The 27,817-nt window shown below is 48.8% G+C and overlaps 1 protein-coding gene across 18 annotated transcripts in view; it reads left to right on the top strand.

Annotated features, from left to right (window-relative positions):
- Nucleotides 1–27,817, top strand: part of CELF4 (CUGBP Elav-like family member 4) — a 1,533,185-nt gene that overhangs the window by 1,319,915 nt on the left and 185,453 nt on the right. For all 18 annotated transcript variants that reach the window (XR_011280606.1, XR_011280603.1, XR_011280605.1 and 15 more), the window contains exon 8: nucleotides 1,107–1,256. Coding sequence is in view for 13 of the 18 variants with exons in the window: in XM_069626873.1 (XP_069482974.1) it covers nucleotides 1,107–1,256 (150 nt within the window). In the remaining 5 variants the exon portion in view is untranslated. The remainder of the gene's footprint in view (nucleotides 1–1,106; nucleotides 1,257–27,817) is intronic.

Below are 27,817 nucleotides of genomic sequence, written 5' to 3'. Positions count from 1 at the left end.
AGAGCAATTAATTAATAATTAAAATAAATTGGTGTTTTTTTTCCTCCATGGATTGTTCGGTAAAGTCTCAGCAGTGCCACTGAGGAGGTTCTCTTCTTGCTAGGAGATCGCCCTTCGTGTCATAGTGGAGGCTCACAATTGCAACCCACCTCCCCCAATCCATGTCTGCCCAACACAAGAAAGAGGAGTGGTGCGATTAGGAAGGGCAGGTAGCATTTGGGGTGGAGAGAGAGTGAGGTTGGACATGCGTTGAGTGAGAGAGTACCCGCCACACATGGCATGGAATGGTCACAGCAGGAAGTAAGTCAGATATCAAATACATGTGAAATCCAGCTGGAGACCACACACACGCGGTGGAAGATCAGACATGTGGAGGGAGACACATTGGGTGCACGCGGAGGGGTGATGAATCAGTATGCGGCAATGCTGTCCATGAAACCAATGCACCACCACAGCACACAAGTTCCCCACCCCGACAGCACACATATTCCACACCACAGCACAAATGTTCCCCACCACCACAGCACACATGTTCCCCACCACCACAGCACACAAGTTCCCCACCCCGACAGCAAACATGTTCCCCACCACAGCACACATGTTCCCCACCACCACAGCACACATGTTCCCCACCACCACAGCACACAAGTTCCCCACCACCACAGAACACAAGTTCCCCACCACCACAGCACACAAGTTCCCCACCCCGACAGCACACATGTTCCCCACCACAAAACACAAGTTCCCCACCACCACAGCACGCATGTTCCCCACCACCACAGAACACAAGTTCCCCACCACCACAGCACACAAGTTCCCCTTGGGAGGAGCAAATCGTTAACTTGAGGACCCAGCAATTCCTCGCCAAGTAGGATGAAGGCAGACTGTAGCCGTTCTGGTGAAGATGGCTGTGAGTAAGCGCCGCATCTCGTGCCGTGCGGCCCCTGGGCGCTATAAGACACAAAACACTCTTGTTTAAGCTATCGACCTTCTGCAGTAGAGAATTGAATCTCCTTGTGTGCCTGGATGCTGGTCTTGTTCAGTAACAATGTTATACGGGTTGGGCTCCACTGGGGGCTGAACACTAATTCTTCTTTTCCTTTCAGGTGGGAGCACGCCGCCTGGCATCACTGCCCCAGCTGTGCCTAGCATCCAATCTCCAATTGGCGTAAACGGCTTCACCGGCCTCCCGCCACAGGCTAATGGGCAACCTACTGCCGAGGCCGTTTTTGCGAATGGCATTCACCCATACCCAGGTAACCGAACCAATTTTGATCCGTCTGTGATTTTGTGTTGGGTCCAAACAGTGCTCTGTGGCAGAGAAGTGCCAACTGGCGGGAAGCGGAAAATCACACCTGTGTCTTATGGGGCAGGGGTGTTTCCGGTGTCTGGCTTCATCCGACGATTAAGACTGTAGTCATTTGCTGAACGGCCCCTTTGATGAAGAAAAGCAGGGACGAAAGAGGGAGTAGGAGATATAGTGAAAGAGGTCAAAAATAGGAGAAGGGAAGGGATGGAGGGAAGAAGGGAGAGGGGGGAGAAGGAAGGAAGGAAGGAAGGAAGGAAGGAAGGAAGGAAGGAAGGAAGGAAGGAAGGAAGGAAGGAAGGAAGGAAGGAAGGAAGGAAGGAAGGAAGGAAGGAAGGAAGGAAGGAAGGAAGGAAGGAAGGAAGGAAGGAAGGAAGGAAGGAAGGAAGGAAGGAAGGAAGGAAGGAAGGAAGGAAGGAAGGAAGGAAGGAAGGAAGGAAGGAAGGAAGGAAGGAAGGAAGGAAGGAAGGAAGGAAGGAAGGAAGGAAGGAAGGAAGGAAGGAAGGAAGGAAGGAAGGAAGGAAGGAAGGAAGGAAGGAAGGAAGGAAGGAAGGAAGGAAGGAAGGAAGGAAGGAAGGAAGGAAGGAAGGAAGGAAGGAAGGAAGGAAGGAAGGAAGGAAGGAAGGAAGGAAGGAAGGAAGGAAGGAAGGAAGGAAGGAAGGAAGGAAGGAAGGAAGGAAGGAAGGAAGGAAGGAAGGAAGGAAGGAAGGAAGGAAGGAAGGGCAATCCCACACAGGGTTCATCCATACATTTCTCAGTGCGGCTCCTCGACTCCGGCCAGTTAGACTCGCCAGCAAGATATGCCAAACATGTGTTGAAATGTGTTTTACGCACATATTAATCACACATAATTATTGTGCGTATCCGGAAAATCGATTTGGATTCTGCTTTTTGGTTAGTGGGTGGGTGGGACGCCCGGCTTTGTGGGTGGGTGGGACGCCCGGCTTTGGTGCTTATTTGTTTATTTATGTATCGTTCACTTCTAGGGCTTCTTAAATCTCATCCATCCGTCCGTCTTTCTTTTTTGTTCGTTAGACTCAGTCCCGCGGCGCCCTGTGTCTCACTTTGCTGTTTTGTACTGACAGGTGTGTGTGTGGTGTTGCTTTATCCTTGCCTGGCTCCTTCAGGACTGAGATTCCGCTTTCTACTGTAAAGAAACCATCGTTAGATATGTTTTCCAAGGGCGCCTTGCCTCTCTGCATAATGCTGTCAGCCCCGTATTGCTTTCCAAGGGCGCCTTGCCTCTCTGCATAATGCTGTCAGCCCCGTATTGCTTTCCAAGGGCGCCTTGCCACTCTGCATATTGCTGTCAGCCCCGTATTGCTTTCCAAGGGCGCCTTGCCTCTCTGCATAATGCTGTCAGCCCTGTATTGTTTTCCAAGGGCACCTTGCCTCTCTGCATAATGCTGTCAGCCCCGTATTGCTTTCCAAGGGCGCCTTGCCTCTCTGCATAATGCTGTCAGCCCCGTATTGCTTTCCAAGGGCGCCTTGCCTCTCTGCATAATGCTGTCAGCCCCGTATTGCTTTCCAAGGGCGCCTTGCCTCTCTGCATATTGCTGTCAGCCCCGTATTGCTTTCCAAGGGCGCCTTGCCTCTCTGCATATTGCTGTCAGCCCCGTATTGCTTTCCAAGGGCGCCTTGCCTCTCTGCATAATGCTGTCAGCCCTGTATTGTTTTCCAAGGGCACCTTGCCTCTCTGCATAATGCTGTCAGCCCCGTATTGCTTTCCAAGGGCACCTTGCCTCCCTGCATAATGCTGTCAGCCCCGTATTGCTTTCCAAGGGCGCCTTGCCTCTCTGCATAATGCTGTCAGCCCCGTATTGGTTTCCAAGGGCGCCTTGCCTCTCTGTATATTGCTGTCAGCCCCGTATTGCTTTCCAAGGGCGCCTTGCCTCTCTGCATAATGCTGTCAGCCCTGTATTGGTTTCCAAGGGTGCCTTGCCTCTCTGCATAATGCTTCCAGCCCTGTATTGTTTTCCAAGGGCGCCTTGCCTCTCTGCATATTGCTGTCAGCCCCGTATTGCTTTCCAAGGGCGCCTTGCCTCTCTGCATAATGCTTCCAGCCCTGTATTGGTTTCCAAGGAAGCCTTTCCTTTCTGCATAATGCTGTCAGCCCAATATTGGTTTCCAAGGGCGCCTTGCCTCTCTGCATATTGCTGTCAGCCCCGTATTGCTTTCCAAGGGCGCCTTGCTTCTCTGCATAATGCTTCCAGCCCTGTATTGGTTTCCAAGGAAGCCTTTCCTTTCTGCATAATGCTGTCAGCCCAATATTGGTTTCCAAGGGTGCCTTGCCTCTCTGCATAATGCTGTCAGCCCTGTATTGGTTTCCAAGGGTGCCTTGCCTCTCTGCATAATGCTTCCAGCCCTGTATTGTTTTCCAAGGGCGCCTTGCCTCTCTGCATATTGCTGTCAGCCCTGTATTGCTTTCCAAGGGCGCCTTGCCTCTCTGCATAATGCTTCCAGCCCTGTATTGGTTTCCAAGGAAGCCTTTCCTTTCTGCATAATGCTGTCAGCCCAATATTGGTTTCCAAGGGCGCCTTGCCTCTCTGCATAATGCTGTCAGCCCTGTATTGGTTTCCAAGGGTGCCTTGCCTCTCTGCATAATGCTTCCAGCCCTGTATTGTTTTCCAAGGGCGCCTTGCCTCTCTGCATATTGCTGTCAGCCCTGTATTGCTTTCCAAGGGCGCCTTGCCTCTCTGCATAATGCTTCCAGCCCTGTATTGGTTTCCAAGGAAGCCTTTCCTTTCTGCATAATGCTGTCAGCCCAATATTGGTTTCCAAGGGCACCTTGCCTCTCTGCATAATGCTGTCAGCCCTGTATTGGTTTCCAAGGGTGCCTTGCCTCTCTGCATAATGCTTCCAGCCCTGTATTGTTTTCCAAGGGCGCCTTGCCTCTCTGCATATTGCTGTCAGCCCCGTATTGCTTTCCAAGGGTGCCTTGCTTCTCTGCATAATGCTGTCAGCCCTGTATTGGTTTCCAAGGAAGCCTTTCCTTTCTGCATAATGCTGTCAGCCCAATATTGGTTTCCAAGGGTGCCTTGCCTCTCTGCATAATGCTGTCAGCCCTGTATTGGTTTCCAAGGGTGCCTTGCCTCTCTGCATAATGCTTCCAGCCCTGTATTGTTTTCCAAGGGCGCCTTGCCTCTCTGCATATTGCTGTCAGCCCTGTATTGCTTTCCAAGGGTGCCTTGCCTCTCTGCATAATGCTGTCAGCCCTGTATTGCTTTCCAAGGGTGCCTTGCCTCTCTGCATAATGCTGTCAGCCCTGTATTGGTTTCCAAGGAAGCCTTTCCTTTCTGCATAATGCTGTCAGCCCAATATTGGTTTCCAAGGGTGCCTTGCCTCTCTGCATAATGCTTCCAGCCCTGTATTGTTTTCCAAGGGCGCCTTGCCTCTCTGCATATTGCTGTCAGCCCCGTATTGCTTTCCAAGGGTGCCTTGCCTCTCTGCATAATGCTGTCAGCCCTGTATTGGTTTCCAAGGAAGCCTTTCCTTTCTGCATAATGCTGTCAGCCCAATATTGGTTTCCAAGGGCGCCTTGCCTCTCTGCATAATGCTGTCAGCCCTGTATTGGTTTCCAAGGGCGCCTTGCCTCTGTGCATAATTCGTTCAGCCCCGTATTGGTTTCCAAGGGCACCTTGCCTCTCTGCGTAATGCTTCCAGCCCTGTAGTGGTTTCCAAGGGCGCCTTGCCTCTCTGCATAATGCTTCCAGCCCTGTAGTGGTTTCCAAGGGCGCCTTGCCTCTCTGCATAATGCTTCTAGCCCTGTATTGCTTTCCAAGGGCGCCTTGCCTCTCTGCATAATGCTTTCAGCCCTGTAGTGGTTTCCAAGGGCGCCTTGCCTCTCTGCATAATGCTTCCAGCCCTGTATTGTTTTCCAAGGGCGCCTTGCCTGTCTGCATATTGCTGTCAGCCCCGTATTGCTTTCCAAGGGTGCCTTGCCTCTCTGCATAATGCTGTCAGTCCTGTATTGGTTTTCAAGGAAGCCTTTCCTTTCTGCATAATGCAGTCAGCCCAATATTGGTTTCCAAGGGCGCCTTGCCTCTCTGCATAATGCTGTCAGCCCTGTATTGGTTTCCAAGGGTGCCTTGCCTCTCTGCATAATGCTTCCAGCCCTGTATTGTTTTCCAAGGGCGCCTTGCCTCTCTGCATATTGCTGTCAGCACCGTATTGCTTTCCAAGGGTGCCTTGCCTCTCTGCATAATGCTGTCAGCTCTGTATTGGTTTCCAAGGAAGCCTTTCCTTTCTGCATAATGCTGTCAGCCCAATATTGGTTTCCAAGGGCGCCTTGCCTCTCTGCATAATGCTGTCAGCCCTGTATTGGTTTCCAAGGGCGCCTTGCCTCTGTGCATAATTCGTTCAGCCCCGTATTGGTTTCCAAGGGCACCTTGCCTCTCTGCATAATGTTGTCAGCCCTGTATTGGTTTCCAAGGGCGTCTTTCCACTCTGTATAATGCTGTCAGCCCTTTATTGCTTTCCAAGGGTGCCTTCCCTCTCTGCATAATGTTTTTAGCCCTGTATTGGCTTCCAAGGGCACCTTGCCTCTCTGCATAATGCTTTCAAACCTGTATTGGTTTCCAAGGGCGCTTTGCCTCTCTGCATAATGCTTTCAGCCCTGTGGTGGTTTCCAAGGGCGCCTTGCCTCTCTGCATAATGCTGTCAGCCCTGTATTGCTTTCCAAGGGTACCTTGCCTCTCTGCATATTGCTGTCAGCCCTGTATTGGTCTCCAAGGGAGCCTTTCCAATCTGTATAATGCTGTCAGCCTGATATTGGTTTCCAAGGGTGCCTTGCCTTGCTGCATAATGCTGTCAGCCCTTTATTGCTTTCCAAGGGTGCCTTGCCTCTCCGTTTGTGTCAGCAATGTATTGGTTTCTGGGGCCCGCGTGCTTCTCTGTACCTTCCTGGCACTCTTTCAAGATTGCCTTGCCTCCCTGCACATTGCTGTCCACCCTGTATTGTAAAGTTATTTTGTGTCAGTTATACAGTCTATAAATACATCTCATGCAGCGACGTGCGAATCATGCAGCCATCAGCCCTGTCCTTAATACAGCAGGAATTGGCCCATGGTCCTGATTTTCAAGAGATGCGGGGACTCTGGGTTATTAAGTCTTGATTATTTTCCTGCAAATATTGAAATTGATGAAATCACATCTCATCTCAGCTGGCACCACCAGAGACTAACAACCCTTGGTGAGAACATCTTAGTGCATTTCACTAGAGAATCACAGCCCTTGTAGATGGCGAATGCTGAGTGAACTTGACTTTTCTCTGTAAGTTGTTGGATGACCATTGGATGAAAATGTACTAGTTTGATTGTGTCTTACCTTTGTTAAGTGGGCCCACTTTGATTCGGGCACTTTTAAATGATTTCTTCCTTTTCAGTTTCTGATCATGCCATCTACCTTGGGTGCATTCTCCTTGGCCTGGAGAATCCACGGGGTCTCCACCTCAAATCTCATAATTCACTGCACTGCATGCAATGGTAAAAGGCGTGGGAGCCAGGGCCGCTCCTGAACTCTGGTGCCTTTCCTCACTAGAAGAATCTCACTGCATCCAGTGAGGAAAGTCATGGGAGCCAGGGCCGCTCCTGGGCTTTGGTGCCTTTCCTCACTAGAAGAATCTCACTGCATCCAGTGAGGAAAGTCATGGGAGCCAGGATCGCTCCTGGGCTGTGGCCCCTTTCCTCACTAGAAGAATCTCACTGCACCCAGTGAGGAAAGTCATGGGAGCCAGGGTCGCTCCTGGGCTGTGGCGCCTTTCCTCACTAGAAGAATCTCACTGCATCCAGTGAGGAAAGGAGCGGGAGGCCAGGGCCGCGCCTGGGCTGTGGCGCCTTTCCTCACTAGAAGAATCTCACTGCATCCAGTGAGGAAAGGAGCGGGAGGCCAGGTTGCTCCTAGGCTGTGGCGCCTTTCCTCACTAGAAGAATCTCACTGCATCCAGTGAAGAAAGTCATGGGAGCCAGGGTCGTTCCTGGGCTGTGGCGACTTTCCTCACTAGAAGAATCTCACTGCATCCAGTGAGGAAAGTCATGGGAGCCATGGTCGCTCCTGGGCTGTGGCGCCTTTCCTCACTAGAAGAATCTCACTGCAGCCAGTGAGGAAAGGAGCGGGAGGCCAGGGCCGCTCCTGGGCTGTGGCGCCTTTCCTCATTAGAAGAATCTCACTGCATCCAGTGAGGAAAGGAGCGGGAAGCCAGGTCGCTCCTAGGCTGTGGCGCCTGTCCTCACTAGAAGAATCTCACTGCATCCAGTGAAGAAAGTCATGGGAGCCAGGGTCGCTCCTGGGCTGTGGCACCTTTCCTCACTAGAAGAAACTCACTGCATCCAGTGAGGAAAGGAGCGGGAGGCCAGGGCCGCTCCTGGGCTGTGGGGCCTTTCCTCACTAGAAGAATCTCACTGCATCCAGTGAGGAAAGGAGAGGGAGGCCAGGGCCGCTCCTGGGCTGTGGCGCCTTTCCTCACTAGAAGAATCTCACTGCATCCAGTGAGGAAAGTAGCGGGAGGTCAAGTCGCTCCTGGGCTGTGGCGCCTTTCCTCACTAGAAGAATCTCGCTGCATCCATTGAGGAAAGGAGCGGGAGGCCAGGTCGCTCCTAGGCTGTGGCCCATTTCCTCACTAGAAGAATCTCACTGCATCCAGTGAGGAAAGTCATGGGAGCCAGGGTCGCTCCTGGGCTGTGGCGCCTTTCCTCACTAGAAGAATCTCACTGCATCAAGTGAAGAAAGGAGCGGGAGGCCAGGTCGCTCCTAGGCTGTGGCCCATTTCCTCACTAGAAGAATCTCACTGCATCCAGTGAGGAAAGTCATGGGAGCCAGGGCCGCTCCTGAGCTCTGGTGCCTTTCCTCACTAGAAGAATCTCACTCAGACTCACAAAACAAGGTTTGGCAACGGAGCCTATCAACACAGCGAATGGTCTAAAATAAGGATGCCCCCTCGCAGCGACTCTATACAACTTGTTTACATCAGACATTGACCAACACCTTTCGAACACTCAAACAAATCCTCCAAAAATACCGGTCCCCATCATGTCCTATGCAGACGACATCGTCTTGCTCGACAGAACACCATTTGGACTCCAACTTTCTCTTACAGCACTAAGTGACTACATGAAACAAAACGAGCTAACAATCAACAGCACAAAAACAAAAACCATGTTTCTTACGAAATCTAAAGCAAAAGCAAAAAACCACCGGATTTCAACATCAATGGAATACGACTGGAAAATGTCACAACATTTAAATACCTTGGCATTATCATCAATCAATCAAAGACAGAAACAGACTGGTTAGACAACCTAGAACAAAAGGCTCAAGCGCTCGCACGACAGGGATGTATTCTACACAGAAAATACGGAAAATTCTCATTTAAGCCCATCATCATGTTCTACAGACAAAAATACATTCCTATCATAACATATGGAACTGAAACAATGATGAATGCAGACCAGGTAGACTGGGCGAAATTTGAAGCAATATTCTGGCGCAAGATCTTAACCCTTCCTCAATCATATCCCATGGCGAGAATTCGCTACGAAGTAGCTACCCAATCCATCGGTTCCATGGTACGATGGAAAAGACTAGATATCTACCGCAAAATATTGTCGGATGACAAGACCCCTGCAATCCAAATCCTGAAAACCAACTCAACTGCTCTAAATAATACAATACTACAAACCTGGAAAAAAACAATAACCAAAGAAATGGAGCAAGAAGATATATCGGAAGAACTTCTAACGAAACGCCCCCAACACGCCAAAATCAAAATGCTACAAAACGATTGGATCAAAACTATCGAAAAGAAAAACACATACAAACGGACTTTGCAGTGCAATAAGGACAACAGAAAACTACATGAACCACAACCATACATCTTATCATTCCCTGATCCAACTATCAGATCAACCTTCTTAAAAATCCGGCTGAACACCTTACCAACTAATGACTACTTGGCATCAACAAGACAGATCCCAAAAAACCAGAACCACTGTCGATTTTGTGAAATCATCACAACACCAGAAACCATATTCCATCTGGTCATGGAATGTCCCTCTCTCGCCAACCAGCGCAAGCAGTTTGGGGCCTACTTTGACCTTGCCTCGCAGCAAATGACAACAGATGAAAGATGGGCTGCGATTCTCAGTGGACAAAATAACAAATACATATTCACAGCTGTCCTTTACCTTCACAGCATTCTCGAGATCAACGGAGGAAAAATGCTTTCCTAGCACCGCAGACTACACCTTTTTTTCTTCTTTTAACCACGTATTTTGCACGAATCACAATGATGAAAAAGTTTGAGACAAAACTAAAACATCAAAAAAAAAAAAAAAAAAAAAAAGAAGAATCTCACTGCATCCAGTGAAGAAAGTCATGGGAGTCAGGGTCGCTCCTAGCGCCTTTCCTCACTAGAAGAATCTCACTGCATCCAGTGAGGAAAGGAGCGGGAGGCCAGGTCGCTCCTGGGCTGTGGCCCCTTTCCTCACTAGAAGAATCTCACTGCATCCAGTGAGGAAAGTCATGGGAGCCAGGGTGGCTCCTGGGCTGTGGCGCCTTTCCTCACTAGAAGAATCTCACTGCATCAAGTGAAGAAAGGAGCGGGAGGCCAGGGCCGCTCCTGGGCTGTGGCGCCTTTCCTCACTAGAAGAATCTCACTGCATCCAGTGAGGAAAGTCATTTGGAGCCAGGGTCGCTCCTGGGCTGTGGCGCCTTTCCTCACTAGAAGAATCTCACTGTATCCAGTGAGAAAGTCATGGGAGCCAGGATCGCTCCTGGGCTCTGGCGCCTTTCCTCACTAGAAGAATCTAACTGCATCAAGTGAAGAAAGGAGCGGGAGGCCAGGGCCGCTCCTGGGCAGTGGTGCCTTTCCTCACTAGAAGAATCTCACTGCATCGAGTGAGGACAGGAGCGGGAGTTCAAGTCGCTCCTGGGCTGTGGCGCCTTTCCTCACTAGAAGAATCTCACTGCATCAAGTGAAGAAAGGAGCGGGAGGCCAGGGTCGCTCCTGGGCTGTGGCGCCTTTCCTCACTAGAAGAATCTCACTGCATCCAGTGAGGAAAGTCATGGGAGCCAGGATCGCTCCTGGGCTGTGGCGTCTTTCCTCACTAGAAGAATCTCACTGCATCTAGTGAGCAAAGGAGAGGGGGGTGAGGCTGTTCCCAGGCTGTGACGTCTTTTCTCACTAGAAGAATCTCAAATCATCTAGTGAGGAAAGGAGCCGGAGGCTAAGTCACTGCCGGGCTGTGGCATCTTTCCTCACTCGAAGAATCTCAATGCATCTAGGATCTAGTGAAGAATAGTGCAGGAGCTCAGTTAAATTCCCGGGATGTGGCGCCTTTCCTAACTAGAAGAATCTCAATGCATCTAGTAAGAAACGGTGTGGGAACCTAGGTTTCTCCCGGGATGTGGCACCTTTCCTGACTAGAAGAATCTCAATGCATATAGTAAGAAACGGTGCCGAAACCTAGGTTTCTCCCGGGATGTGGCACCTTTCCTAACTAGAAGAATCTCAATGCATCTAGTAAGAAACAGTGCGGGATCATAGGTTTCTCCCGGAATGTGGCACCTTTCCTAACTAGAAGAATCTCAATGCATCTAGTAAGAAATGGTGCGGGAACCTAGGTTTCTCCCGGGATGTGGCACCTTTCCTAACTAGAAGAATCTCAATGCATCTAGTAAGAAACGGTGCGGGAACCTAGATTTCTCCCGGGATGTAGCACCTTTCCAAACTAGAAGAATCTCAATGCATCTAGTAAGAAACGGTGGGAGAACCTAGGTTTCTCCCGGGATGTGTAGCCTTTCTGACTCAAAGAATCTCAATGGATCTAGTGAGGAAAGGTGCAGGAACCCAGGTCGCTCCCGGGATAGGCACCTTTTCTCACTCGAAGAATCTCAATGGATCTAGTGAGAAAAGGTGCAGGAGTCCAGGTCGCTCCTGCAATGTTGTGGCTTTCATCACTAGAAGAATCTCAATGCATCTAGTAAGGAAAGGAGCAGGAACCCAGGTCGCTCCCAGGATGTGGCGGCTTTCATCACTAAAAGAATCTCAATGCATCTAGTAAAGAAAGGAGCAGTAACCCAGGTGCTCCCAGGATGTAGCGTCTTTCCACACTCGAGGAATCTCAATGGATCTAGTGAGAAAAGGTGCGGGAACCCAGGTTGCTCTCGGGAAGTCGCGCCTTTCCTCACTAGGAGAATCTCAATGTTTCTAGTGAGAAAAGGTGCAGAAGTCCAGGTCACTCCTGCAATCTGGCGGCTTTCATCACTAGAAGAATCTCAATGTATCTAGTAAGGAAAGGAGCAGGAGCCCAGGTCGCTCCTGGGATGTGGCGGCTTTCATCACTGGAAGAATCTCAATGGATCTAGTGAGGAAAGGTGCGGGAACCCAGGTGCTCCCGGGATGTGGCGGCTTTCATCAATGCATCTAGTAAGGAAAGGAGCAGGAGCCCAGGTCGCTCCTGGGATGTTGCGTCTTTCCTCACTAGAAGAATCTCAATGCATCTAGTGAGAAAAGGTACAGCAGCCCAGTCGCTCCCTCAATGTGGCAGCTTTCATTACTAGAAGAATCTCAATGCATCTAGTAAGGAAAGGAGCAGGAGCCCAGGTTGCTCCCGGGATGTGGTGGCTTTCCTCACTAGAAGAATCTCAATGGATCTAGTCAGACAAGGTGCAGATGTCCAGGTCACTCCTACAATGTGGCGCCTTTCCTCACTCGAAGAATCTCAGTGCATCTAGTAAGGAAAGGAGCAGGAGCCCAGGTTGCACCCGGGATGTGGCGAATTTCCTAACTAGAATAATCACAATGGATATAGTGAGAAAAGGTGCAGGAACCCAGGTGCTCCTGGGATATGGCTGCTTTCATCACTAGAAAAATCTCAATGCATCTAGTGCCCAGTCGCTCCCTCAATGTGGCAGCTTTCATTACTAGAAGAATCTCAATGGATCTAGTGAGAAACGGTGCGGGAACCTAGGTTTCTCCCGGGATGTAGCACCTTTCCAAACTAGAAGAATCTCAATGCATCTAGTAAGAAACGGTGGGAGAACCTAGGTTTCTCCCGGGATGTGTAGCCTTTCTGACTCAAAGAATCTCAATGGATCTAGTGAGGAAAGGTGCAGGAACCCAGGTCGCTCCCGGGATGGGCACCTTTTCTCACTCGAAGAATCTCAATGGATCTAGTGAGAAAAGGTGCAGGAGTCCAGGTCGCTCCTGCAATGTTGTGGCTTTCATCACTAGAAGAATCTCAATGCATCTAGTAAGGAAAGGAGCAGGAACCCAGGTCGCTCCCAGGATGTGGCGGCTTTCATCACTAAAAGAATCTCAATGCATCTAGTAAAGAAAGGAGCAGTAACCGAGGTGCTCCCAGGATGTAGCGTCTTTCCACACTCGAGGAATCTCAATGGATCTAGTGAGAAAAGGTGCAGGAACCCAGGTTTCTCTCGGGAAGTGGCGCCTTTCCTCACTAGGAGAATCTCAATGTTTCTAGTGAGAAAAGGTGCAGAAGTCCAGCTCACTCCTGCAATCTGGCGGCTTTCATCACTAGAAGAATCTCAATGTATCTAGTAAGGAAAGGAGCAGGAGCCCAGGTCGCTCCTGGGATGTGGCGGCTTTCATCACTGGAAGAATCTGAATGGATCTAGTGAGGAAAGGTGCGGGAACCCACGTGCTCCCGGGATGTGGCGTCTTTCCTCACTAGAAGAATCTCAATGCATCTAGTGAGAAAAAGTACAGCAGCCCAGTCGCTCCCTCAATGTGGCAGCTTTCATTACTAGAAGAATCTCAATGCATCTAGTAAGGAAAGGAGCAGGAGCCCAGGTTGCTCCCGGGATGTGGTGGCTTTCCTCACTAGAAGAATCTCAATGGATCTAGTCAGACAAGGTGCAGATGTCCAGGTCACTCCTACAATGTGGCGCCTTTCCTCACTCGAAGAATCTCAGTGCATCTAGTAAGGAAAGGAGCAGGAGCCCAGGTCGCACCCGGGATGTGGCGAATTTCCTAACTAGAATAATCACAATGGATATAGTGAGAAAAGGTGCAGGAACCCAGGTGCTCCTGGGATATGGCTGCTTTCATCACTAGAAAAATCTCAATGCATCTAGTGCCCAGTCGCTCCCTCAATGTGGCAGCTTTCATTACTAGAAGAATCTCAATGGATCTAGTGAGAAAAGGTGCGGGAACCCAGGTTGCTCTCGGGAAGTGGCGCCTTTCCTCACTAGGAGAATCTCAATGGATCTAGTGAGAAAAGGTGCAGAAGTCCAGGTCACTCCTGCAATCTGGCGGCTTTCATCACTAGAAGAATCTCAATGCATCTAGTAAGGAAAGGAGCAGGAGCCCAGGTCGCTCCTGGGATGTGGCGGCTTTCATCACTGGAAGAATCTCAATGGATCTAGTGAGGAAAGGTGCGGGAACCCAGGTGCTCCCGGGATGTGGCGGCTTTCATCACTAGAAGAATCTCAATGCATCTAGTAAGGAAAGGAGCAAGAGCCCAGGTCGCTCCTGGGATGTGTAGGCTTTCAACACTGGAAGAATCTCAATGGATCTAGTGAGGAAAGGTGCGGGAACCCACGGGCTCCCGGGATGTTGCGTCTTTCCTCACTAGAAGAATCTCAATGCATCTAGTGAGAAAAGGTACAGCAGCCCAGTCGCTCCCTCAATGTGGCAGCTTTCATTACTAGAAGAATCTCAATGCATCTAGTAAGGAAAGGAGCAGGAGCCCAGGTTGCTACCGGGATGTGGCTGCTTTCCTCACTAGAAGAATCTCAATGGATCTAGTCAGACAAGGTGCAGAAGTCCAGGTCACTCCTACAATGTGGCGCCTTTCCTCACTCGAAGAATCTCAGTGCATCTAGTAAGGAAAGGAGCAGGAGCCCAGGTCGCACCCGGGATGTGGCGAATTTCCTAACTAGAATAATCACAATGGATATAGTGAGAAAAGGTGCAGGAACCCAGGTGCTCCTGGGATATGGCTGCTTTCATCACTAGAAAAATCTCAATGCATCTAGTAAGGAAAGGAGCAGAAGTCCAGCTCACTCCTGCAATCTGGCGGCTTTCATCACTAGAAGAATCTCAATGTATCTAGTAAGGAAAGGAGCAGGAGCCCAGGTCGCTCCTGGGATGTGGCGGCTTTCATCACTGGAAGAATCTGAATGGATCTAGTGAGGAAAGGTGCGGGAACCCACGTGCTCCCGGGATGTGGCGTCTTTCCTCACTAGAAGAATCTCAATGCATCTAGTGAGAAAAAGTACAGCAGCCCAGTCGCTCCCTCAATGTGGCAGCTTTCATTACTAGAAGAATCTCAATGCATCTAGTAAGGAAAGGAGCAGGAGCCCAGGTTGCTCCCGGGATGTGGTGGCTTTCCTCACTAGAAGAATCTCAATGGATCTAGTCAGACAAGGTGCAGATGTCCAGGTCACTCCTACAATGTGGCGCCTTTCCTCACTCGAAGAATCTCAGTGCATCTAGTAAGGAAAGGAGCAGGAGCCCAGGTCGCACCCGGGATGTGGCGAATTTCCTAACTAGAATAATCACAATGGATATAGTGAGAAAAGGTGCAGGAACCCAGGTGCTCCTGGGATATGGCTGCTTTCATCACTAGAAAAATCTCAATGCATCTAGTGCCCAGTCGCTCCCTCAATGTGGCAGCTTTCATTACTAGAAGAATCTCAATGGATCTAGTGAGAAAAGGTGCGGGAACCCAGGTTGCTCTCGGGAAGTGGCGCCTTTCCTCACTAGGAGAATCTCAATGGATCTAGTGAGAAAAGGTGCAGAAGTCCAGGTCACTCCTGCAATCTGGCGGCTTTCATCACTAGAAGAATCTCAATGCATCTAGTAAGGAAAGGAGCAGGAGCCCAGGTCGCTCCTGGGATGTGGCGGCTTTCATCACTGGAAGAATCTCAATGGATCTAGTGAGGAAAGGTGCGGGAACCCAGGTGCTCCCGGGATGTGGCGGCTTTCATCACTAGAAGAATCTCAATGCATCTAGTAAGGAAAGGAGCAAGAGCCCAGGTCGCTCCTGGGATGTGTCGGCTTTCATCACTGGAAGAATCTCAATGGATCTAGTGAGGAAAGGTGCGGGAACCCACGGGCTCCCGGGATGTTGCGTCTTTCCTCACTAGAAGAATCTCAATGCATCTAGTGAGAAAAGGTACAGCAGCCCAGTCGCTCCCTCAATGTGGCAGCTTTCATTACTAGAAGAATCTCAATGCATCTAGTAAGGAAAGGAGCAGGAGCCCAGGTTGCTACCGGGATGTGGCTGCTTTCCTCACTAGAAGAATCTCAATGGATCTAGTCAGACAAGGTGCAGAAGTCCAGGTCACTCCTACAATGTGGCGCCTTTCCTCACTCGAAGAATCTCAGTGCATCTAGTAAGGAAAGGAGCAGGAGCCCAGGTCGCACCCGGGATGTGGCGAATTTCCTAACTAGAATAATCACAATGGATATAGTGAGAAAAGGTGCAGGAACCCAGGTGCTCCTGGGATATGGCTGCTTTCATCACTAGAAAAATCTCAATGCATCTAGTAAGGAAAGGAGCAGGAGCCAAGGTCGCACCCGGGATGCGGCAGCTTTCCTAACTACAATAATCGCAATGGATCTAGTGAGAAAAGGTGCAGGAACCCAAGGTCCTCCCGGGATGGGCACCTTTCCTCACTAGAAGAATCTCAATGGATCTAGTGAGAAAAGGTGCAGAAGTCCACGTGCTCCCAGGATGTGGCACCTTTCCTCACTCAAAGAATCTCAAAGGATCTAGTGAGGAAAGGTGCGGGATCCAGGTCGTGCCCGGGACGTGGCACCTTTCCTCACTAGAAGAATCTCAATGGATCTAGTGAGAAAAGGTGCAGGAACCCAGGTGCTCCTAGGATGTGGCACGTTTCCTCACTAGAAGAATCTCAATGGATCTAGTGAGGAAAGGTGCGGAAACCCCAGTGCTCCTGGGATATTGGGCCTGTCCTCACTAGAAGAATCTCAATGCATCTAGTGAGAAAAGTGCAGGAACCCAGGTGCTCCCGGGATGTTGAGGCTTTCATCACTAGAAGAATCTCAATGCATCTAGTAAGGAAAAGAGCAGGAGACCAGGTCGCTCCTGGGATGTGGCGGCTTTCCTCACTAGAAGAATTTCAATGCATCTAGTGAGAAAAGTCCAGGAACCCAGGTGCTCCTGGGATGTGGAGGCTTTCATCACTAGAAGAATCTCAATGCATCTAGTAAGGAAAGGAGCAGGAGCCCAGGTCGCTCCCGGGATGTGGCGGCTTTCATCACTAGAAGAATTTCAATGCAACTACTGTTGGTAGTAGTCCTAGTATTACTATTAATTCTAGCCCCACTACCTCTGGTACTGCTACTATTGGTGGGGAGTAATAAAGTAGGTGAGTAACTTCTTGGCATAATAATACCCCCTCAAAGAAACCAGGGCAGGACAACCCTTATCCATTCAAAGGGCAGGAGGGTGAGCACAAAAGGTACTTCTACCAAGATCCCAACCTCACGTTCGCTTCAGTTACCCCCTCCACACTGCAGGCATCTTGCCTGTGTATGAGAGCACGCGCCACACTAAAGGGCACTGAGCTGGGGGCTTGGAGCACCTGGGATTCTGAACCCGCCATTAGTCATCTGTGATCCCTTCCATTAGCATGTGCAAGCACTGGGCTGTCATTTGTTCTAATCAGCCATGTTCCATAAAGCGCGCGCGGGGAAGAGAGCATGCAGGAAGAAGGAAAACTCATGTAGCACCCGCAAATGCTGAACTCAGCTGCTGCTAATGAGTGGAATTCTTCCGAACTCTCTCTTTTGCGGTCATTAAGTCGGTTCTTGGAAGCCCCTCTAATACAAGCATGTGTCCTCTGGATTGGGGGAGTTATCAAAATGAAACGTCCATCAAGCCATTCCCGCTTTCTTTCTTTATAGACTCGGGCACGCGCAAATGGGACCTCTCCACTGTAATGGTAGGCTGATGCTTCCTGACCCACGCGCCAAGAAACGCCTCTGTGATGCATGATTGTGTCATGTAGAAGATATGTGTTCGTGCGTGCGTGTATGTGGGGACTGGCATGCTTGTACTTGCGAGGACCTTGCCTTAAACACTCCACGCAGCCCCTATTTCATTGGGAATATGTCTATAGATCAAATATGAGTTAACACAAATCCCCCGGGACCATGTGATGAAGATTAATAACTCGCAAATTCACTACAAAATACTCAAAAACCTGTCCTGTGCCTTCCTGTCTTCGTAAATTCGTCCTTTTTCCTCATAAGTAGGTTGTGTGTCCCGGAGTCCCTTACAAGTATAGTAAAGTACCAAACAACTCCCACGATTTTCACTTTGGGTCCTCCTTCAGACTTTGTGAAGTAGTCGCAACTATTGCAAAATTTGGGGAGTGAGGAGAAAGAGAGAGAGATACAATATATGTGTGTGTGTGTGTGTGTGTATGTGCATGCTTGCGGGTGTGTTTGGTGTGGACGTATGTATGCGTGCCTGTGGGTGTGTGTGCAATGCTAGGGGGGAAAGAGATAGAATATATGTATATGTGGTGTGTACGTGTGCATGTGTGCTTGCGTGTGTGCAATGCTAGGGGAGAGATTGAGTATATATGGGGGTGTATCTGTGTGCGTGTGTGTGTATGTGTGTGCATGTGTGCAATGCTAGGGGGAGAGAGAATTTATATGGGGGTGTATCTGTGCTGCATGTGTGGGTGTGTATGTGTGTATGTTTGTGTGTGTGTGTGCAACTGTAGCGGAAGAGAGAGAGTATATATGGGGGGTGTATGTGTGTGCATGTGTGTGTGTGTTTATGTGTGTGTCTTTGTGTTTGTGTGTGTGCATTGCTAGGGGAAGAGACAATATATATGGGGGGTGTATGTGTGTGCTCGTGTGTGTAGGTGTGTGTGTGTGTGTGTGTGTGTGTGCAATGCTAGGGGGAGAGACAATATATATGGGGGGTGTATGTGTGTGCATGTGTGTGTGTGTTTAAGTGTGTGTCTTTGTGTTTGTGTGTGTGCAATGCTAGGGGGAGAGACAATATATATGGGGTGTATGTGTGTGCTCGTGTGTGTAGGTGTGTGTGTGTGTGTGTGCAATGCTAGGGGAAGAGAGAATATATATGGGAGGTGTATGTGTGGGCATGTGTGCTTGTGTGTGTGTGCAATGCTAGGGGGAGAGATTGAGTATATATTGGGGTGCATCTGTGTACATGTGTGTGTGGGTGTGTGTGTGTGTGTTCAATGCTTGGGGGAGAGATTGAGTATATATGCGGGTGTGTCTGTGTGCATGTGTGTGGGTGTATGCATGGTGTGTATGTGTGCATGCGTGTTTGTGTGTCTGCATAGGTCTTGTATTGATTGGGTAGGGAGTCTGGTTGAAAGTTACAGGTACTCACCACTGACCAGCAATCCGCAGCAGCCGAGTATGCCTCCAGAGAAGGATCATCTTGGTCTCGAGCCCATTTAGCTCTTGCCCTCTCTGCTCCTACTTGAACCTCGTGTGCTTATTCCTGGGGCTGCTGGATAAAGTAGGCGCCTGTAATCAAAACCACTAGGCAAGCAGCCACCAGAAAAGATGAATGCTCAGCCAATCGTGCTGGGCACATTTGTCACATAATGTAGAACCCACGTTTTTATAAAAGGGCTGAATACCTCCAATGTTCTCACATTAGACCACACTGAACTGCCACGTGATTTTTGCACGTGGTAATACTATCATGGGATGTATGTCTCAATTATTTACTGACATCATATTTCTTGCATTTCTCAGCAGAGTTGGAGTTGAATATTCCGAGGGATTACACAAATGCTGCAAAGGCCCCATCATTTTCCATAGAAAGATTTGGTGGCAGAGCGGGCAAAGTAACGTTCCTACAAATATGCCCTTTTGCGCACGCGCAGGAGACATGTCCACTGGTTGGTGCAGATGCCTGAAGGGAAATCTTGCTCCAGCTCGGCATGGCTGTGTGGTAGGGGCCTGATTGAGTACTGGGCGTGACTACTGCAAAAGGACTTTACAGCAGTCTACCGGTGTCCACAGTTTCTTTTAGCCCCAAAGATGTTTTAGTCTGTCAAGGAAAGAGACCATGTGATCACGCCCTGGACTAGATCTCTGCCAGTGCCTTAAGTGGCACTGGTAAATGAGCCGGGTCTCATCAGGACGGCGTGGCCTAACAGTGGGGGTCACCTGTGGGATTGGTAGGCCACGCCCCCTTAACAATCCCCAGCTCAATGGGCTACAGGTCGCCTTCTGTAGAGATCAGCAGCCACCTTCGCCCCACCCTACCCATCCTGCCCCCTTCCAGGAGAGAGGGTGCTGATCTCTGCATTTATTTTTTCTACAGGCTTGCCAGCTAGGAAGGGCAGCATCACCAGTAATTCTGAAAATGTGAGGCCGCTGGAAGAAAAGGCTTTTTTCCTAAAGCCTGAAACACCTGCAAATGAGCGGGCGCTTCAGGAACTAGAAAAATAGGCCTTTGCTTCAAGCAGCCTCACCATTCTCTCCATAATGGTGGTGCCGGCCCACGGCCATCTCTTGCTTAATGGAATGACTTACAGGTGCGGCGCACCATTATGGATGAAAGCCATTATTTTCATAAGCCTGTATCTCTCGCACATGAGCGAGAGCTTCAGGCTTTAGAAAAAAAGTGTTCTGTAGCAGCTGTGGCGATTAGTGAGCCCTGGCAGGGCCCCGCTTCAGAACGAGATTTTGCAGCCTGGCAGGGCTCGGCCCCGGCTAGCCCCAGCCCACTTAAAGCCCTGATTCTCTGCATTGATTGAGGTCTGCATCTCTTTAAACATATCCTGCTCGGAATACAAATGTATTCATGAAGCTGCACCTTCGTACATTATAGAAAAAAGGAAGAAATGTATCAGAACACTGAGGCCTTCCTGGTATTGTCAAGATGTTTTTGGTTTAAATGACGAAAAAGACTGTTCTTCAATGACGTTTCAACAATGTGAAATGTCCAGGCACTCCAGAGGTTCACACATAAAGCAAAAATCATAAAAATAATACTAAATTTGTATACAGCGCTTCATACCAGATGCCACCTGTTTCTAAGAGCTGTACAAATAGGTGTTGTTCTTACCCATTTCAGTGTCACACAATGCATCGACCTTACAAAAGGCCAAGCAGGCCCCTGATGGGTTTTGAACTTGTGCAGTGCCAGCTCACCCGCTGTCTGAAGTGCGTGCTTAACTTGTGAGCTATCCTCCCGCCTCAGGACCTCACTGCATTGCCTACCACCCCTTTGCCTCATTGAGGGTAACGCCAAGAGACATGTTTCTCCATACAATGGGCCTTATAAGTAGCTTCAAGTCGCATTTTTGGGTGGTCTAGTGATTCCCCAAAGAGACATAGCCACCGGCCGCCCGTGCCCACCGGTGAAGCACGTGAGGCGATGTTCCAGTGACACCGTGCTGCCAGGTCACCGCCTATCCTTTTCCCCGTTGCAGGCATTGTTGTCTCTGAATACCTAATTAGTTACAACAGTAAACGCTAGCCCTGTTAATCACGCCATCAGCTGTCCTAATCAATCTTCATAACAGGGTATCCGTACTATGGCGCCCCTGAATTTCAATCTACATAAATTGTGTGAGGCCTCTCCAAAGCTCATTCTATAAAATGATATAATTACGGATATAGATTAGGTCTGCCCAGGGTGATTTAAATTGGATCTGGCAAGGTGAATTGTGCTCGCTTTGCATTTATACTTCTGAGTTGGACTGACCTTGCAGATGTGCCAGGTTACGCAACCGCGCTCCGTTGCATCCTTGCTCCGACTACAATGGAAACCAAAAAGTCTCCTTCGGCTGGTTTGCTATGTTCGCCCTCCATTTTCTTTCCACCCGTTGGCCTCCCATCTTTTGGTCATCTTCTTCAATTTCAGGATGAGGGTTTTAATTCCTGTGTCACCAGCCTTTATAGAGTCAATGATCAACAAAAGTCTCGTAGAGTCAATGATCAACAAAAGTCTCGTTCAATTTATACCCTTTGCTGCAGAAGGTCTTTATGGCAAACGAATGGTCGCCCGCTTGTAGGATTGCCGGGGCCTTGGCTGCCACTTGGACAGAAATTTGAGGGATATCTATAAGGGAAAGGTCTCGTAGTGTTTATGGAACAAATGAGGGTGGTCGCGACCCAATGAAAAGGTGAGAAGGCTTGGAAAGCACCTTCTTTTCCAGGAGCTACTCATATTCATCCACACCAGCAGAGTTTTGCTTAAACTATGGTGATCTTTTATTTTCTGGCACTTTTAGACACTTACCGGTGTATGGTTGTGTAAGAACAGACATATATTTCCCAATCCACAATAACTGAGTACAACACTAGCTATGCCATTAGCAACCACCATTTTACCAGAATAGTTCCTTTAACACTTCTTGGTATGGTGTATGTTTCGCTATTACAGGTTAAAAATGCTTTATTTTGTTCATTTAATTTGATTTCCTTTGTGACTTTTTGAGAGGGCCAACTCGCGAGAATGCCGCTTCAAAGCGGCTAACATTTGACATGTTCAGAAGGTCAGGCGGGACGCAATAGTGATCAGGCGACATGCCATGGTTGTCACTGAATGGAAAGGGTTAACAAGCCTGTAGTACTACATTTGGAAGTGTACTGTACAAAGCAGGAAAATAACGGGATAGGAGAGAAATTAAATGGACTTAGGAACAAGACTGTGGAGGCCGCTGCAGATCCCACATTGTAGCTAGAGGGGTGGACAGGGACACATCAAAAGTACATTAGCTGACCCAAGCGAGGCACATTCGAGGTAACCCTAGTGTATGGTGGTCAGAAGGGCCAGAAGTGCTACTCCAAAAAAAGCCAGGTACTAGGGATTACAGAGGAGTGCAGAGTCAGGGGTAGCTGATTACAAAGAGGAATAGGACGGTTGTTCCTATGGGCTGTCCTGGGTACTCCGAGGGTTTAGAATGACTGCTCCTCTCAATTACACAAACTCTCCTCTCAACTTCCTCAAAGCTCCTCTCAATTACATGAACTCTCCTCCCAACTCCCCATGCTCTCCTCCTCACTTCATCAATGCTCCTCTCGATTACCCCATCTCTTCTCCCAACTTCCACAAAGATCCTCCCAACTACCCACACTCTCCTCCCCACTTCCACAAAGATCCTCCCAACTACCCACACTCTCCTCCCCACTTCCTCAATGCTCCTCTCGATTACCCCAACTCTTCTCCCAACTTCCACAAAGAACATCCCAACTACCCACACTCTCCTCCCCACTTGCACAAAAATCCTCCCAACTACCCACACTCTCCTCCCCACTTCCTCAATGCTCCTCTCGATTACCCCAACTCTTCTCCCAACTTCCACAAAGAACATCCCAACTACCCACACTCTCCTCCCCACTTGCACAAAGATCCTCCCAACTACCCACACTCTCCTCCCCACTTCCTCAATGCTCCTCTCGATTACCCCAACTCTTCTCCCAACTTCCACAAAGAACATCCCAACTACCCACACTCTCCTCCCCACTTCCACAAAGATCCTCCCAAGTACCACAACTCTCCTCCTAACTTCCTCAAAACGCCTCTCATCTACCCACACTCTCCTCCACACATAAAGCCCTTCCTAGTTACCCAAACTACCTCTTAGACTCCCTTAAGTACCTCTTAGGCCCTCTCAATTACCCAAACTTTCATCCTAACTTTATCTTAGCTCCTCTCAATGACCAGAACTGTCCTCCCATGTACTTCGGAGCTCATGTCATTAACCCCCAATTCTTCCTCTTTCTTTCCCTATACTTCCTCTTTGATCCCCTATACTTCCTTTTTGTTCCCCTATACTTCCTGTTTGTTCTCCTATACTTCCTTGTTGATTCCCACATAATTCCTCGTTGTTCCCCCTATACTTCCTCTTTGATCCCCTATACTTCCTTTTTGTTCTCCTATACTTCCTTTTTGTTCTCCTATACTTCCTTGTCGATTCCCACATAATTCCTCGTTGTTCCCCCTATACTTCCTGGTTGTTTCCCCTATTCTTCCTCGTTGTTGGCCCTATACTTCCTCGTTGTTCGCCCTATACTTCCTTTTTGTTTGATATAATTCCCCATTGTTCCATGTTTACTCCCTCGTTGTTCCCCCTATGCTTCCTCGTTTCCCCTATTTCTCCTCGTTGTTGCCCTTATACTTTGCTATTGTCCCGCCTAGAGTTTCTTGTTGTTCCACCTATCGTTCCTCGTTGTTCCCCCGATGCTTCCTCGTTGTTGCCCCTATACCTCTTTGTTGTCTCGCCTATAGTTTCTTGTTGCTCCACCCATAGTTCCTCGTTGTTCCCCCTATACTTCCTCCTTTTTCCCCTTATACTTCCTGGTTGTTCCCCTATATGTCCACTTTGTTCCCCCTATTCTTCCTCCTCGTTGCCCCTATACTTTCTCATTGCTCCCCTTATACTTCCTTGTTGTACCCCCTATATTTCCTCGTTGTTCCCCCTATACTTCCTTGTTGTTTCACATATAATTCCCCATTGTTCCACATATACTTCCGCGTTGTTCCCCTTATGCTTCCTCGTTGTTCCCCCTATGCTTCCTTGTTGTCCCTCCTATACTTCCTTGGTTCCCCTATTCTTCCTTATTGTTGCCCCTATACTTCCTCGTTGTTGCCCATATACTTCTTTGTTGTCCCACCTATAGTTTCTCATTGTTCCACCTAGAGTTCCTCGTTGTTTCCCCTATACTTCCTTGTTGGTTCCCATATAATTCTCCATTGTTCCCCCTGTTCCCCTTATACTTCCTGGTCGTTCCCCTATATGTCCTCTTTGTTCCCCCTATACTTCCTTGTTGTTTCCCCTATTCTTCCTCGTCGTTGCCAATATACTTCCTCATTGCTCCCCTTATACTTCCTCATTGTTGCCCCTATATTTCCTCATTGTTCCCCCATACTTCCTTGTTGTTTCACATATAATTCCCCATTGTTCCACGTATACTTCCTTGTTGTTCCCCCTATGCTTCCTTGTTGTTCCCCCTATACTTCCTCTTTCCCCTATTCTTCCTCGTTGTTGTCCCATATACTTCTTTGTTGTCCCGCATATAGTTTCTCGTTGTTCCACCTAGAGTTCTGCCTTGTTCCCCCTATACTTCCTTGTTGTTTCTCCTATTCTTCCTCGTTGTTGCCCCTATATTTCCTGGTTGTTACCCCTATATGTTGTTCCACCTATAGTTCCTAGTTGTTTCCCATATTCTTCCGCATTGTCACCCCTATACTTCCTCCTTGTTCTGCCTATTGTTTCTCATTGTTTCCCCTATACTTCTCGCTGTTGCCCCTATACTTCCTCTTTGTTGCCCCTATTCTTCCTCGGTGTTGCCCCCATTCTTCCTTGGTGTCACCCCTATACTTCCTCCTTGTTCTGCCTATAGTTCCCCATTGGTTCCCCTATTCTTCCTCATTGTTACCCCTATACTTATCGTTAATACCCCTATACTTCTCGTTGTTGTCCCTATACTTCCTCGTTGTTGTCCCTATTCTTTCTTGGTGTTGCCCCTATTCTTCCTCGGTCTTGCCCCTATACATCCTCGGTGTTGCCCCTGTACTTCCTCCTTGTTCCACCTATAGTTCCTCATTGTTTCCCCTATTCTTACTTGTTGTTGCACCTATACTTCCTCCTTGTACTGCCTATAGTTCCTCGTTGTTGCCCCATTCTTCCTCATTGTTGCCCCTATACTTCCTCGTTGTTACCCCTATACTTCTTCATTGTTCCACCAATAGTTCCTCATTGTTGTCCCTATTCTTCCTCGTTGGTTCCCCTATTGTTCCTCATTGTTGCCCTATACTTTTCTTGTTGTTGCCCCTATACTTCTTTGTTGTTGCCCCTATACTTCCTCATTGTTGCTCCTATTGTTCCACTTTGTTGCCCCTATACTTCTTCATTGTTTCCCTATTGTTCCTCATTGTTGCCCCTATACTTTTCTTGTTGTTGCCCCTATACTTCCTCGTTGCTGCCCCTATACTTCCTCATTGCTGCCCCTATACTTCCTCATTGTTGCCCCTATATTTCCTCCTTGTTCCGCCTATAGTTCCTCGTTGTTTCCCCTATACTTCCTCGTTGTTGCCCCTATACTTACTCCTTGTTCCACCTATAGTTCCTCGCTGTTGCCTCTATACTTCCTCTTTGTTCTGCCTATAGTTCCTCGTTGGTGCCCCTATACTTCCTCATTGTTGCTCCACGTATAGTTCCTCATTGTTTCCCCTATTCTTCCTCATTGTTCCGCCTATAGTTCATCATTGTTGCCTCTATACTTCCTCCTTGTTCTGCCTATAGTTCCTCATTGTTGCCTCTATACTTCCTCCTTGCTCTGCCTATAGTTCCTTGGGGTTGCCCCTATGCTTCCTCGTTTTTGCCTCTATACTTCCTCCTTGTTCCGCCTATAGTGCCTCGTTGTTTCCCCTATTCTCCCTCGTTGTGGCCCCTATACTTCCTCGTTGTTGCCCCTATTTTAGTTGCCTCTATTGTTCCTCATTGTTGCCTCTATACTTCCTCCTTGTTCCGCCTATAGTTCCTCGTTGTTTCCCCTATTCTCCCTCGTTGTGGCCCCTATACTTCCTCGTTGTTGCCCCTATTTTCGTTGCCTCTATTGTTCCTCATTGTTGCCTCTATACTTCCTCTTTGTTCCGCCTAAAGTTCCTCGTTGTTGCCCCTATACTTCCTCGTTGTTGCCCCTATACTTCCTCCTTGCTCCGCCTCTAGTTCCTCGGTGTTGCCCCTATACTTCCTCCTTGCTCCGCCTATAGTTCCTTGTTGTTGCCCATATACTTCCTCGTTGTTGCCCCTATACTTCCTCCTTGCTCTGCCTATAGTTCCTTGTTGTTGCCCCTATACTTCCTCGTTGTTGCCCCTATACTTCCTCCTTGCTGCGCCTATAGTTCCTCATTGTTGCCTCTATACTTCCTCCTTGCTCCGCCTATAGTTCCTTGTTGTTGCCCCTATACTTCCTCGTTGTTGCCCCTATTCTTCCTCCTTGTTCCACCTATAGTTCCTCGCTGTTGCCTCTATACTTCCTCCTTGGTCTGCCTATAGTTCCTCGTTGTTGCCCCTATACTTCCTCGTTGTTGCCCCTATACTTCCTCCTTGCTCCGCCTCTAGTTCATCGGTGTTGCCCGTCAGGTCACATCCCAGTCGCTCTTCCTAATGGACCCCGCCCTCTTTAGATCACCATCCGCAACCCTGGCCCTCAGTTGCCACAAACAGTCCATCTTTTCTGGATCCTCAACAGGAATATTCATGAGCTCAACCTTCACTCACATCTAATGAATCCGAACGCAGCATCATTTGTCCTGAAACCCTGGTAGTATTGAAGCCTCAACGCCTCCATCTCCTCTACTGTCCCACTTTGCTTGCACAACTGCCCCACCCACTCACTGTGAGGCGCAGGTAAGAAACACAGCTGTTCTTGAGTCGCGAATCTTTGGGGGAAAGTCGGGGGTTAGGTTTTATGCATCTTAAAATCACTGCAGGGCCCCATGCGAAAGGTGGAAGAGGAGCTGGAGCTGGGGAAACACACACGGAGGATGAAGAGGGGGTGTGGGACATTACAAGACACAGGTAAGCCAGAAGAACATAACTCATTCTGCGGGAAGGTAGCTCAATGCCATAGTGCAGCTGCTGCAGAGAGCAGTGTGATCAGCACTTCACTGGTGCAAACACGGGCACGTGTAAGTCAGTCTTTTCATCTTTCTGGTTACCCATTGCAATGGATACCAACACATGCAGAGTCCTTACTGACCAGTGCCTCTAAAAAATATACAGTCTTAAACCAGTAAACTAGGTTTCATGCTTGCCAGCCCAAAACTGCTATCCTGGGAAAAGGTCTTCATTTCTCAACAGGGCAGTGTCTCTGAAAGATAGACAGAAGTGGCCAGGGCCACACACAGCTAGGCAGCTCCTCTTAAGATGGGAAAATAACTCAGTGGGTTAGGGGGACTGATGCAGACATCTCGGAGCAACCTGCAGGTTAAAGAATGCAAACCAGTGAAACTGAGCCTCGGGTTTTGGACCTCGCTTGCTGCAGACAGCTCAAAATAACGCCCTGCCAGATATTGTATGAGACGGAATGAGATATCAGTAGAATATAACGCCGGTTGAGTGCGCCCTCCAGGAAAACGTGTTGCTCCCTTTAAAATAACACTGTAGATTAAGGTGTGACCTGCAGAAATGTGTGTTCTGTTGAAAGATTGTATTTCCGGTGCAATAGCTGAGAGGGTGAAGACACCAGTTGCAGAGACTCGCATGCAACCTACAGGTCACGGGTTCCGATCACATGAATGTAGTCTATTGAGTTGACTGCCTGCTGCATAGATTTGCATGCAACCAGAATGCCCGTATTCTGAGAACAGCAAGAACGCTCAGCGGTTTTACAGACCTGCTGCAGACATGTGCAAACTTGCACACAAGTGTCAAGTCTTGTGATATATATATATATATATATATATATCTGTTTTAATGCTCAAGCTGCAGGCACGATAGTCCAGATCTCAGCTCTCAATCCGAGTAAGGTAGCTCAGTGGGTTGAAGCACCACATACCATTT

Source organism: Ambystoma mexicanum, chromosome 6p (genome assembly GCF_040938575.1).
Source record: "Ambystoma mexicanum isolate Mex_15411 chromosome 6p, UKY_AmexF1_1, whole genome shotgun sequence".
Taxonomy (NCBI): Eukaryota; Metazoa; Chordata; class Amphibia; order Caudata; family Ambystomatidae; genus Ambystoma; species Ambystoma mexicanum.
Note: the sequence above shows the minus strand (reverse complement) of the source record. Positions and strands in the feature narration are given on the sequence as shown.